General features: G+C 34.5%; 2 protein-coding genes across 15 annotated transcripts; one reads left to right on the top strand and one right to left on the bottom strand.

The window, feature by feature from the left end:
- Positions 1 to 4,354: 4,354 nt before the first annotated feature.
- LOC111469946 (protein BASIC PENTACYSTEINE4-like) lies at positions 4,355 to 8,207 on the bottom strand. 13 transcript variants are annotated; one of them, XM_023115418.1, is made up of 6 exons: positions 8,053 to 8,207; positions 7,730 to 7,847; positions 7,407 to 7,453; positions 7,176 to 7,280; positions 6,114 to 6,318; positions 4,747 to 6,005 (listed from the first exon to the last, which is right to left on the bottom strand). In XM_023115418.1, exons 5-6 carry the CDS (start codon positions 6,180 to 6,182, stop codon positions 5,133 to 5,135), a joined length of 942 nt encoding a protein of 313 aa, XP_022971186.1. In that variant the 5' UTR covers positions 6,183 to 6,318; positions 7,176 to 7,280; positions 7,407 to 7,453; positions 7,730 to 7,847; positions 8,053 to 8,207; the 3' UTR covers positions 4,747 to 5,132. The 13 variants fall into 13 exon arrangements, 11 of the variants coding, with proteins under 11 accessions (XP_022971186.1, XP_022971210.1, XP_022971170.1 ...); XM_023115442.1 differs by having other exon boundaries at positions 7,778 to 7,847; XR_002714956.1 differs by adding an exon at positions 4,355 to 4,685 and having other exon boundaries at positions 4,770 to 6,005; positions 7,176 to 7,847.
- A 1,185-nt stretch (positions 8,208 to 9,392) lies between these two features.
- On the top strand, positions 9,393 to 12,835 carry LOC111469837 (polyprenol reductase 2-like). Of its 2 annotated transcripts, XM_023115295.1 has the most exons (7): positions 9,393 to 9,851; positions 10,679 to 11,028; positions 11,480 to 11,714; positions 12,107 to 12,205; positions 12,293 to 12,364; positions 12,499 to 12,650; positions 12,687 to 12,835. In XM_023115295.1, the coding sequence occupies exons 1-6, from the start codon at positions 9,696 to 9,698 to the stop codon at positions 12,601 to 12,603; spliced, it is 1,017 nt and encodes a 338-aa protein (XP_022971063.1). In that variant the 5' UTR covers positions 9,393 to 9,695; the 3' UTR covers positions 12,604 to 12,650; positions 12,687 to 12,835. The 2 variants fall into 2 exon arrangements, with proteins under 2 accessions (XP_022971063.1, XP_022971054.1); XM_023115286.1 differs by having other exon boundaries at positions 12,499 to 12,835.
- Positions 12,836 to 13,994: the final 1,159 nt, after the last annotated feature.

Here is a 13,994-nt window from a genome sequence, read left to right as displayed (position 1 = left end):
AAAAAAAAAAAAAAAAAAAAAAAAAAAAAAAAAAAAAAAAAAAAAAAAAAAAAAAAAAAAAAAAAAAAAAAAAAAAAAAAAAAAAAAAATCTGAAATTTATTTATATATATTAAAAAAAATGAAATTATTATAAATAAAAAAAATAAGTAAATATTAAAAAGATGGAAACGTAAAATTAACTTTTTTGTATTTTATTTAGAACACGTTTTACGAGGAGACCTTTGACTTTTTTAATTATTATTATTTTTATTTTTTTTAATAATCCGTCCAAAATATATAATATCTAAATTAAAATAAGATATTTAAGGTAGCAAAATATATAATATCGCAGGGTTTGTATTGACATGATAAGATATTTAAGGTAGCAAAAATCTTATCGAGTTCGTTTATTTTATATATATATATACAAAAATTTCAATCTCGAATGACCTACCTTTTCCAACTAATGTTCGATCCCGTTAAGTTATTACGAAAAGACAATCCTATGATAAGTTAATAATAATAGTAATAATAATACACGCTCTCTCATCTTCCAATTATGAACTCTAAATAAATAATACACAGAGATATAAGATATTTTCGAAGCATAATTTAGTTAATTAAGACATTATTCTTTGACTAAATCTCCACGTGTTTTTTTAATTAAAGTAATAATAATAATAATAAAGTATTGATTTTTTAATTAAATTTTAAATATATATATATATATATATAAAGAAAATCGAGATACACGACTTGTGAACGCTATTTAAGAAGATATTTATTTTTGTTTATGATATTAATATTAAATGGGGCATCCACCACCCAACATAAGCACGTAAATGAATTATATTTATTCATTAAATATCAAATATGATTAATTATACATTGCATTATATTATATTATATAGTTTTATTTCTTATTCTGTGTATTAATTAAGATAAGTGGGAACCAAATGTCGTGCCCAATTTACCTAACAAGGAGACCAACAGATTCAGCCAAACACGTTTGCCTGTCTTCTTTCGATATCCCTTCGTTTTCAATATACCATTTTTTTTTAGATTTAAATTCTTTACCTCTTAATAAAGAAAATATTAAGAGGCCAAGGGATCGAATCGGGTTGGGTTAGTGGATTATGCAACAGTGTCATTGCGAGGGCCTCTACGACTGCGAGAGCGAGCGTGTACGTCTGTGAGACGTTTGCGAGATGCTTTGAGGGCGAGTAGTCTTCGGTCAATTATACGCTACGACAAGGAGCGACTGTGGCTAGATCTACATCTCTGTGAGGGCTAAGGAATTTGTTGAGCGTGAGTGGAAGTGTAGAGCAATACGTGTTGTGATGAGAGGTAAATGTGCGACCTAAGTTTAGGTTATATATATATAAATAAGTACCGACTCAGTTCAAGAAAATTAACCTAACCCAACTCTCGTGATTCGAGTTCGGTTGGTCTAATTTTCCAAGTTTTCAAAATTCAATGTACACCCTAAACCCTAAACCTCATGCGAACGGGATCAATTTATTATTTTATAATAATAAAAATAAAAATAAAAATAAAAATAAAATCCCATGCATGCATGACAAGTAATATGAATAATTATTGGTCAAAGGTTTAATTTTTCCTTTGTTTTTGGTCGGATTAGTAATATTTAAAAATAAAAATTATTGTTTTTTTTTTTTTGTGTTATTTGATTTCAAAATCATTTCTCTCTCTTCTCAACCAAACTCCAAAGTCAAACGTTTTCTCTCTCTACCAAACTATTTTGTTATTTTATCAGTTACCCAATTATTCCTTTTCTTTAATTTGTGTCAGAATTTTTATATTTTAATTATTGTAAATACAAATTCAATAAATTTCCCTCCTTAAATATAATAATATTAAATAAAATAAATTTGATAATATCCAAACTTTTGTATTTCTAGTCCGGATTTAAAATTCATATTTGATGATCTGATACACGTTTGCTATATGATCATAGTACCTCTTTGTTGGTTATAAGAGTAAAGACTACTGTAACAAAACCAACACGAAATCTTTGGCATGTTTTGTCGATGGGTGTTCGTGGGTCGGGTTGAAGCATTTTTAACACAACTCAATTATTTGGGTCGTAAATTTTTTTAACCTAAACAATGTTCGATAAATAATAAACCCGATCCAACCCAACCCACTAAATATTAAATATTTAACCAATAATAACAGTTAAAAATGATAGGAATCAAATTTAAAGTTTAATTGAAATTTTGATTTGAAAAAGAAAAAGAAAAAAAATAAAATAAAAAAGAAACTCTGAAGGGTAAGCGATGCTCTCCACGTGGCAAGACTAGACCGTCGATTTTACTATCACGTGAGTCCGAACCGAATGGGGGCAATAAGAGCACGTGATGAGAGATGGTACGACACGTGGCAGGCTCTAAGAGGTTCGAGAGAGGAAAAAAAAAAAGCAAATACTTTATCTTTTTGCTTTTTGCTTTTTTTTTTAATTAAAAAAGAAAAAAACTTATCCAGTCTCAATAAAGGGTAATGGGCCATACGATAATAATAAGGGAGGGCCCATTAATGTTTTGACAATAAATGTCCTTTTTTGTCATTTTTCTTATTATATATTATATAATTTAATTTTTTTTTTTTTTTTTGTAATAAAAAGAAATAATAGTACTTTAAATATTTACATCCAATTAATTTGAAACGTCTTATTTCCAACTTCAAATCCATAATGATTTGATAGTTCACCGATATTAGGGATTCTTGTTCTATTAAATTTTTAATATTTTTTTTATAAATATTATAATATCTAAAGTTTACTCTTTATTTAAAATTATTAGAACCGAAGTGAGATGAGACGATTTCGAAATTCATAAATTTTCATAAGGGAAAAAGAGAAATTTGACATGAGAGAAGCCATTTTCTCTCACGGCTCTTAGAGAAAGGGGCTAGAAGCCAGAGTCGGTCTTAATTGGAGTTTAGAAAAGGAATCGAGATGTGGTGTGGAGACACAATGTTAGCGATTTCGACTCGAAAAAAGGTTGAGGCATGTAAAGGTAGAAATATATTCGACGAGGTACCTCAAACCGTGAAGTCGAGACACAAAGAGCTTAATCACGCCATGAAAAAAAATAAAATAATAATAATAATATTTAATCCACGGAGGAATTTAGGGGAATTCCGCAGTTTATGGCTTCCATTACCAAATTAATTCAATTCCTCTTCTCCACACCTTTGACCATATTGTAAATTAAAAGAAAAAGGAAAATTCTCGCTTACTTTGAGATGTCCACGAGGTAGAGAGAATTATTTTCGAGTATGAATCGATCGAGAGTAGTAGGGGTCTCATACTATGCTCGAACTAATAGAGGCGTTTTATACTAGGTCACAATCTAACCAAAATGACGCTCTCACCGTAGATTTAAAGTGTCTCGTTTGCTATTCTCTAAGGTAATGTACTAAGTTTGTGAAATAGGTTCAACATTTTGGGCTTTGTCAATGGGCTTCTCTAGCTCAGTTGGTAGAGGGCAAATTCTTTGTCTCCTATTTCATTTTTCTATTACAAAATACCATTCAATACTTCAAAAATTCAATTTTGTCTCTTAGATTTGGAGTCGATATCAATGTGTAATAGAAATGATTATATATAATATAATAAATATATATAACATGTATTGAAGTAAATATAAAAACATTATATTATTTAATACAATTTCAGAGCTAAAGCAAAATTTAAATACTAGTAATAATATATAGAATACATACATAAAACTGAGGGGGGGAAGAAATAGAATTTTAAAAAGATTATTTTTAATAATTTCTTAAATTTGGACTCTTTTAAAATGTTTGTGAAAATTTTAAAATAAGAAGAAAAAAAAAATTATCAAATTTTTTAATTGCATTTTGGTATTTGATCTTTTAAATCAGATCAACTTAAAAAAACCCACTTTTTACTCTAATATATCCTAATTTTATCCATGTTCAGTAAACTCTTCATATAATTTGATTTATAAGTTTTCAACTGCAAGGGTATTAAATTAACACTTTGGTTTGAAGTTTGAGCTAACCCAATCTCTAAAATAGCAATATAAATCTAACTTATTGTAAAAATAATCTACACTATCACTTTTGAGTGAGGCCAAATTTGAGCAAAGTTTGAGACGAGCTTGAGCGATCGAGACAAGCTTGAATTCTAATATCGAATGAAAATGGCAAAAATGACGCTGAGTTCTCATAAGTCAATACAGCCTAAAAACAATTAGGCATGGACAACTTTAAAAGAGTGCTAACTCGAGCTCGATTTGGTTGATCTAAATCAGAGGTTGAATTTTGATCTCTTGTTTAAATGGGAACTTGAAACCAGAAATTTTGAGTAGGTGCTACCTATCGAGGTCGACAAAGAACTCGAATTCATGCATCAGAAAAAGAAGACAATGATGCAATTGTTTGGGAAAACTAAACCACCTGAGACTACTAATTGGTTTCAGCTATTAAGGACGCATATGGAGCAAATGGGGCAATTGGAATAGAGTTAGAGAAGGAAAACCGAGAAAGAACGATACTAACCAGGCAAAATGAAGCTTCTCACTCCATTTTGAGTGCAAAAAGAGCTGGAGGGGAGGTATTCTTTACCAGCTAGATCAAAGTTATCAATTAACACAAGCACCCGACCCGATTCACCGACCACATCGCCATTTCAGCATCTACTCATCAACCCCGAAGCCTTATACTTGAAAGTCATTTTTTGAATGCAAAGGTAATAACAGATTAGCAGGTATGACAAATACAAATAATCAAATGAACTTACCTTCATTCTCATCATCCCAGATCCATTCTTGATTCTACATTCTCCAGTTCCATTTATCTTAAATTCTAATGGGGGAATTTGGCAATTGGAGAAAAGTGGAGGGCGGCAACCCACAACGAGCCTCTAAGGAATTTGCACAAAAAACTGCCGCATTCTTATGGCCATACTCTACAAACATCCCCAATCTACTCTGGTCCATACGGGTTCAGTCTAATCACAAGGCCTATTGCCTGTGACAACACAAGGGAAGAGCCCTACCTCGTTGTAAAATCACTTCAGTCGAGTCATGTTACGGATTGAAATATTCGACAGACCCCATGGACCTCTGCAAAATGTTCTACTCCTCTTGAAGTTACTTCCTAGCTACCTGATTGTTATGTAGCGATTTGTACCATGCCTCGCCCAGTGGTCCTTAAGATCCACTGGTACTGAAAGATCATGTCCTGCTGCTGCTAGCCGACTAAGCAATTTTGTAAAAACACTTCCACTCATTTTGCGCCCACCCATGCGGGCATGGCGTTTGTTAGGCATATGTGGAAGTGGATACATGGACATATGGGTGGTGCAACACGATGATTGCCAACCCCCATTCCCCCATTTGTAGCACTGCCTTGCAAGTCCAGTACAGGAGCAAATTGGTGCTGGCATAGAAGAGTCATCAAAGCTAACAAGATTCAAACCCACATCCTGACCATCCCAGTCAGTTCTGTATTTTGTGCCATCGGTGGCCGCCTGTCTATTCAAATCTTCACCAACTTTCTTCCTTGGCAGCTTTGAAGCCTTTGATGAAACTGTCTTGTTGTCCTTTGTTTGCTTTCCCTGTTGAGACTTAACAGCTTCAGATGCTATAACTGTAATTGGAAAGGCATCAGTTATTTGCACATCTTTTGTACCATAGGGAGTTTCAGTCATATTTGGCATATGATTAGATAAATAGTGTGATCGCTTTGCTTTCCGTTGGATCCCACTGCTGAGAGGAAAGTTAGAAGAATTATCACGAATTTGAAGGGCTGCAAGAGCATTGTCTCTTTCCATTAATGCAGTATCACGCTGTGCAAATGCCTCGTCACGCTGCCGGAGAGCCTCATTGCGTGCAGCCAATGCATCATTCTTCTCAGATAGTGCTAAATTTCGCTCCCGAATAGCAGCATCTCTCTCAGCTATAATGGACATGATCTTCTTATTCATGACCAAGGCATTTGGTTCCTTTACATGATGCGGGGGCATCATATTCCACTGCATACATCATTTCCAAATCATTTAATTTAATAAAGAGGGCATTCTTAATTGGATGCACTAAAAGTAAAAATTAAAAAAGACAAAACAAAAGAATAGGAAGCTTACAGGCGAGGGGCTCCCTCTGAAATAATCTAGCTTGTGCCTCCCATTTTCATGTTGCCGGCCATCATCCATACTCCAGGAAAATAACGAGCAAGGCAAATGGATTCAAAACACGGGTTGGGGTTCAGTTTGAAATACTTCCACCATCAACTAATGCAGATTTAGGCTACTCATAATCAACTAATCTTGCAGCTCATAATCAACTGCTCTGTTGTAACATAAAATATAAGACATCAGCTAGATTTAGGCGATGGGATACGTTAACAAGATTTATCGGCAAATATAGAAACTACGTGAAATAAGACCTCAGAAACTAAGAACGTAATACAAAGCCACAAACATATTTAAAAGAAAAATTGAAACTATACATTGAAACTAAAGGGAGATCATCTTTTGGTCAATATGAACATATATGATAGAACAACCGTAAAATCATAAAGAAGACTGGAATCACCCCACATCAAAATGAATTTGTCCAGCTACAACTACCAGATAATTCAAGATGATATTGTCTTTTAATTGACAAAGCTATGATCATAAGTTCCGGATAACAGCAAGAATGTACAGCATGGCCATATCCAGCATCTCATGGCACCAAATTCTAACATAAATCATATAAGCAAATTCATTCCAGTGCAATATTTTTTGAGCTACTCAACACAATGTACTTTCAAATACATAATTATTTATTATATTCTTTATTTGATTTTCATGAATTTCTAGGCCAGCTTATGCATACCTCAACTAATCTCATGAGACAACCCCTTACACTACTACATGCTGTCTAAGAAACTTATGCATTAAGTATAACTTGAACTCATTCCCTCTAAGTTATTTATTATTTATATTGAACCTTAAGGATCATCAAGACAACCCACGATGGTTATCAATTACATATATATTCAAAATCTAGAAGTCATATAAATGCATGTTTCTTGTTGCATTGCCCTTACAAAAATAAAATTAAGAAACCAAAAACCTAACCTGGAAATTTGATTCTTTTTACACTATCAAAAGAATTAACAAATTTCTCAATTAAATTATATAGAAGCTGATGGCCATTACCATCCGCAGAAGTAATTTTGAGGACATATTCCAAAGCAGCATTTTACTTTAACATCAAAAGATAATGACCATCGCTCATTCAAGTCTGTAGCAAGTTCTTCAGAGCTTTGAACAGGAGAAAAAAACAAGAAATGGTCAAACAAGAAACAGTGGTAACTATTATTTGCTCATCTTTACCTTAAAAATTAATATAGAACGAGCTCTTATAACATACAAAGTAACAAAACTCACAGATAAATGTCCAACACTATCAAGTCCATAACAATTTCATCAGAGCTCTGAACAAACGACAAAAAACACAAGCTCAGCTGATATAAGTGTCAGACATTATTCACTCAGCTTCATCTTAAAAATCCATAACAATCTTCTAGCATAGAGAGCACTTGCATTAACACTTCTCACAGAAATGCACCTGCCACATCCAATTCTAATTCAAAGTAAAAACACACGCCTCAGCATTTCCTTCGCATTAAACTTACAAAGGCAGTAAAATTTCCAACAAAAAAATTCATAAAAATCGTAACGAGTAACGACAAGTCCTTAAACAACAGTACCAACGTTGAAAACGGCAGTTCGTTCAAAAGAAAATAGAGAAACCGTACCGCAATGAAACAGAAGATGAACCAGCTCAATCTCCTCCAAATTAACAGAACGAACAAAAGGACCTAACAGCTGGAAAAAAAAAAAAAAAAAATATAAACAACGAAGTAAACACCTGAACCGAAGAAGAACAAACACAGAATCCAGAAAATCGGATATGCATGCACTAGGAGTGACAGAAGGCTAGGGTTTTGGAGAATAACAATTTGAAACCGGAGAACCAAAAAATTGAGCATGAGAGGAAGAGGAAGTGGAAATGGAAGAAACAAAAACTTACAGATGCAATGGCAAGTGGATATGGAAGGCGAATCTTGATCTGACTGCGATGGCAGAAAAAAAAAAAAGAAGAAAAGAAAAAAAGAAAAACTTTGTTTGTCGTGATTGATTAAACACAGTCGGAGAAGAGAGAACAGAAGACGGAAGTGGCGCAGAAATGCTGGTAGCTTCATTTGATTCAGCTTCGTCAATGGGCCTAAAGCCCAAAACCGGAAGCCCAACACTGGATCCAGCTTCGTCAATGGGCCTAAAGCCCAAAACCGGAAGCCCAACACTGGATCCAGCTTCGTCAATGGGCCTAAAGCCCAAAACCGGAAGCCCAACACTGGATCCAGCTTCGTCAATGGGCCTAAAGCCCAAAACCGGAAGCCCAACACTGGATCCAGCTTCGTCAATGGGCCTAAAGCCCAAAACCGGAAGCCCAACACTGGATCCAGCTTCGTCAATGGGCCTAAAGCCCAAAACCGGAAGCCCAACACTGGATCCAGCTTCGTCAATGGGCCTAAAGCCCAAAACCGGAAGCCCAACACTGGATCCAGCTTTGTCAATGGGCCTAAAGCCCAAAACCGGAAGCCCAACACTGGATCCAGCTTCGTCAATGGGCGTAAAGTCCAAAACCGGAAGCCCAACACTGTATCCAAATTCGGCGGTTCAGTTCCGTCTGTTAATTCATTGAATATCGTACCTATATTATTCGGGTTGGGTTGGGTTGTTTAGTTGTTCAAATAATATTTTTTTGGTTTCTTGAACAAACCATAAAACCACAAAACAAGAGCCAAAAATCAAAATGAAGAAGAACGAAAGAACGAAAGTGAGTAGCGAAGAATTGAGCTTCTTCATGTCAGTCTCGGTGAGGTGAGCCGTAAAGCGTAGGGTAAATAATTGTTGAAGAACGAAGAGAAGCAGTGAAAAAAAATAAGAAGGAACGAAGAAGGAGATGGACGAACGACGAAGCTGCTAGACAATTAGAAGACGAACGAAGAAGAAGAACTTAGAATGAGTTGAACAATCAAAAGGCGAACGAAGAAGGATGAACGATGAAGAGGAACAAAGAAGTAAATGAAGAATGATGATTCTTTTATGATCGAGTTGGGTCGGGTTGACCCGATCCTTTATCCATCGAACCAGTACCTAACTTGAATTGGATTAGGTTCTAAAAAAACCCAACCCAATTCTTATAATTTAGGTTAGGTTGGGTCGGGTTCTGGTAGGTTTTGGATAGGTCATATAATACTCACCCTGCGACCACAAAATTCTCACATCCGCAAGAACCAAAAAAAAAAAAAAAAAAGAAATAAATTCATTAAACAAAATATATATATATAACCCTAATTTGAAAGGTGTATTCGGAGCTTTCCCTACAAAATTCCCCACCATGACCGACAAAACTCACCGAACCGTAAATGAACAGACGGCGTTGTTAGCATCTACATTTGCATTTCCCGAAGAAATCCTCTCGATCACGTCGCGAATCATTCAAAATGACGACTCAGTCTCTTTTCTTCTGTTTAACTTTCCCTAATTCGTCTCTCCGCAGCGTCAATCTACTTCTGTTCGACGTTGGTTTCATTTCAGACATCATTCCTCGAGAATTCTGCGAAAATCAAGCATATTTGTTCTGATTCCGTCTGGATTTTCAGCGAAATGGAGATCGGAATTGTTTGGCTTCTCAGAGCTGCTTGGATTGCAGGAATATTGCCTATACTTCTAGCTCTCTTACCTTTCTCCAGACTGAGTTGGTATCGTCGAACTATATTGGAGTTTGCGAAGAGAGGGAAGATCTTGCAATCTTCTACTAAGGTAAGTGGTCGAATTGTCAATTGTCGATGTACTCGATTGTTTATGTTCCCCCAGCCTCTCTGGTTAGAATGTATGTTTGGTGCTAAATTTTACCTGGACAGTTAAAACTTAATCGGGCTCCCCAAAGTTTTATTTGTCATTAATGTTGGATTTTGATTCTAACAAGTTTGCTGTTAACCATCATTGGCCTAACAGTTATAAGGATCATGAGAATCATAAAAGCTTGGAGGGAATTGATTTAATCGACTTGTTTCTTAGTAACCAAATGTAGAGGGGTCAGATACTTGTATCATGAACTTGGTCAAAATGTGCACGAACTGTCTGAACACTCGCAATTAAAAAAAATGAGTCTGTTGTTAATACTGCTATTTGAATATAGAGTTTACATACTGATTAGATTAATGAGATTCGAGCGTGGTAGTGAGTGGTACAAGGTAATTGGTCAATTAGATAAGATTAGGGAGGGTATACCAAAAATTTGTTGAACTATTATTTTGCCACCGACGTGAGCATAACTCAACTAGTTAAGGTATATATCATTGATTAAGACTTCAAAGGTTCTAACTTCACTCCCACATGTCGTTGAACATAAAAAAAAAAGTACTATTAATTTGCTTTAAGCGACTTCCTTTATACCATCCATCGTTATATCAGTTTAGATCATTATTTGTGAGTATTTGACATTAATATTTTAGAACCAAAATTGAAAATTCAAGGCATAAGTACATAGATATTATTAACACAACCGTTTAAGCTGTGGAATTAAACCTATATTTTAATAGTTCTGAAATTCTATGCTCTTGTTCACCCATATTCTTCAAATTCAGAAATTCACCGTACCTCAGAAATTCTTCTGCCACTTCTATGTGTGGGCTGTTATCTGGACAGCATTATTGCTAGGAACAACTTGGATGTATGCATATGTATCAACCCCGTTAATCTCAGAGCCATTTAACTTTCCTGCCATTACCAGCCAGTTGACTGGAGGTTCAAGTCTATTTTCATGGCAAAAATCTCATTCATCTCGGAGGGAGCACAGATTCCTGGTGTGGAAAGCTGTTTTTCTGCTTTTATTAATGGAAGTCCAAGTTTTGAGACGTCTTTATGAAACGATATACACTTTCAACTATAGCCCCTCGGCTCGGATGCATTTCTTTGGATATTTAACTGGCTTGTTGTAAGTAGCTCTCTTTATTAGGTTTTGTTGCAATACATATCCGCTGATTCTACTATGGCTAGTTTTGGTATTTTGGGCGCTGCTTTAATATGCCGTGGAATGACCGAATACTAGAACTAAGATAGAAAATCTAGGCGTTTCATCATGTAAGCCATGTGTATTACACTTGTCCTACAAAAATTGCATTCTACATCCAAAATAGCCGGATATGAATTTGTTTTCTGTTTGCATCTTAGGATGGGAAATAGGTTTTGGATCAATTTGAATTTTCTTTAATTTTTACTTATTTGGCTTTTTATATCAATCATATGTAAGAATGTGGTAGGCTGCATTCTTTTGATGGGCTCTAAAACTTTTCATACATATGCTAGATTTTTGTTGTTATTTGTTATGTTTTAATCCTTACATCTAGAGGTTTGGTATGTTGATTTCTAATATTTTCTATGGTTAGTTTCTACACAGCAGCTCCTCTATCACTTTGTAGCAATTGTATTACGGAAGTGTATCATTTTGCTGCAAATGGGATAGCTCAGTTCATTGTTAAAGGCAAAGGGCAAATGCTAGATGTTGAAGTTAGTCTGTTGGATGCTGTGATTCCTCTAGCAAATTTAGGGTGGCGTCAGTGGATTGGTGCAGCTTTATTCTTTTGGGGTTGGATTCATCAGTGTCATTGTCATCAGATTCTGGTACAGTACACCTCTTCAATACAAAATTGTTTATTCACATATCAGATTTATGATCTTGATGATGTAGTTCAAATCTGCCTTCATTTCACGTTGCTCTCTTTCATCATTGGCAGAATCTTCAACAATGAAAAATGTTTGGTATTGAAAGAGAACACAGCTTTTAGATCTTGAAGGCGATAAAAAAATTTCTCATCAGACAAAGATTGAAAAATACAACGATTGAAAAACTGATTTGAGTTTGAAGGTTTTATTTATGGAACCATTTTTCCGTTGGAATCAAAAGATTTTCTTGATTGGGTATTATGCGTGAACTTTCTTTATGAATGCCACCATACATTTAAACTCACATCCTAGCTTCATTTGACTGATACATATCAAGTTAATTTGTTTAGGCCTCGCTGCGGATACCTGGAGAACAAGGTGAAGAGTATAAAATTCCTCATGGTGATTGGTTCGAAATCGTGTCTTCTCCACACTATCTTGCTGAGATCGTAAGTTTCTCCCTCATGAACTTAAGTATGTCACTAAATCTTAGCTATTACTGATCGGTTTTGTCTCTTGTCCTTTCCCTTTTAAAGGTTATATATGGTGGACTTGTGGTCGCTAGTGGGGGAGAAGACTTAACAATCTGGCTAATTTTTGGATTTGTGGTGAGATTTTTATTTTTTCTGAGAATTAAAATGCAGTTTGATCTTTTCTTCTGTTTGTTCATATTTACCAACCATACTTCTATACTTGGAACTGAAGATGGAGAAGGTAATAATCTTCTGTTGGGTGTTTGCAGGTGGTAAATCTGGCCTTAGCTGCAGCGGAAACTCATAGATGGTATGTTCGTAAATTTGATAATTATCCGAGAAATCGGTTTGCTATTATACCATATATATACTAAGCTATTGTGATGTTCTCAAGTCTGTCTTAATTAGTTAGGTTGCTTGTTTTTAATCCCTCAAGGTAATTTTAATCATGTGTAAAAAATTTCTGCACTGCACTGCACTGCACTGGAGTTGTAGTCCATATATTTGGTGGCCTGAATGCTCGTTCAATGATTAATTAGGCTGATTATGGAAACAGAAAAATTTAATAAAATTGCGACCAGTTTAGAAGTATAGTTCTCTAATCAATTGGGGGTTTATAGTATAGAATTGAAAATAATTGATTGGTTTGATTCTGATGGATTCAAGTTGGATAGCTGATTTGTTTGGATTCTCATGAACTAGTTTCAGTGTCTTCTATTGGTTATAAACTTTCGAGGAAGAGATTAAAAGTTCGAATATTTTCATCTGTACGGTAAATAGTTCTATTGAGTAGATCCATGTCCTCTTTTGCAAGCCGAAAATAAAAACACTTCGAAATTCTCTTCCGAACTCTCCGGTTTTTTCGATGTCTTTGGTATAACAACGGTGTTTGTTTGGACGCTCCACACTCTTCCTAGGTTTCTTAGTAAGTCCCTATCGAACAAGAAAGAGGCTAGATAGGAATTGCGTAGGAAATAGTGATTTAAGTTGTTTTTGAAAGATGAAATAATACTCAAATGTTCTAAATGTGTTGAAATTGATCGGCAACTGATCTTAAAGAAAGATGAGCGATATTATTAGCTCGATCAGGCGTGCTTTTACATGAAGTGTTTTCTTCCAAACTAATGTTATTAGGATTTCAATAAAAGGGCACTAAATACATCCAACTATTATAGTTGATGCTTCTTTAAGCTATCCTTGCAAGCATCAAGAACAGGCCCATGGTCTGAATTCTACCTTTAGCGTCTCATGTCTCGCATTCATATTAGAATCTCGAATTTGGCACAAAATTAGTGTGAGTTTATGTTGAACCATAAAATTTTTATGATTAAGTCACCGAAAAGAAAGGTGCACATTGTTAATACAAGTAGTGACTTTCAATTATTCTAATATTTTCTTAGGCATCTTATCTTCTCAATTGTTTTCATTTGAATGTGATATCAGATCATTTATATATCTCTCATTTACTAAATGTCGGATTTTAGGATTACTTTATGTTTATCTTTACTGTGTGGTTAAAGACAAAATAAAATAAATTTATGAATTTAAAAAAATACTTAAATTCATTTGGTTTTAAAAGTTTAAAAAGTTTTATAAAAAATTCTATTAAACTATTTTATGAACCAGATAATTGTTCTCTTACAAACTTATACTTTCTATTGATTTTATCGTTTCACGATTCTTATATCGTACTTATTCCTTTTATGGAGAACTATCTGAACCTTGATCACATTCAAGTGTTTTTCCGTGTTTGGCTTTTCATAAT

The sequence above is a fragment of the Cucurbita maxima genome, unplaced genomic scaffold (assembly GCF_002738345.1).
Source record: "Cucurbita maxima cultivar Rimu unplaced genomic scaffold, Cmax_1.0 Cma_Scf00002, whole genome shotgun sequence".
Classification (NCBI taxonomy): domain Eukaryota; kingdom Viridiplantae; phylum Streptophyta; class Magnoliopsida; order Cucurbitales; family Cucurbitaceae; genus Cucurbita; species Cucurbita maxima.
Note: the sequence above shows the minus strand (reverse complement) of the source record. Positions and strands in the feature narration are given on the sequence as shown.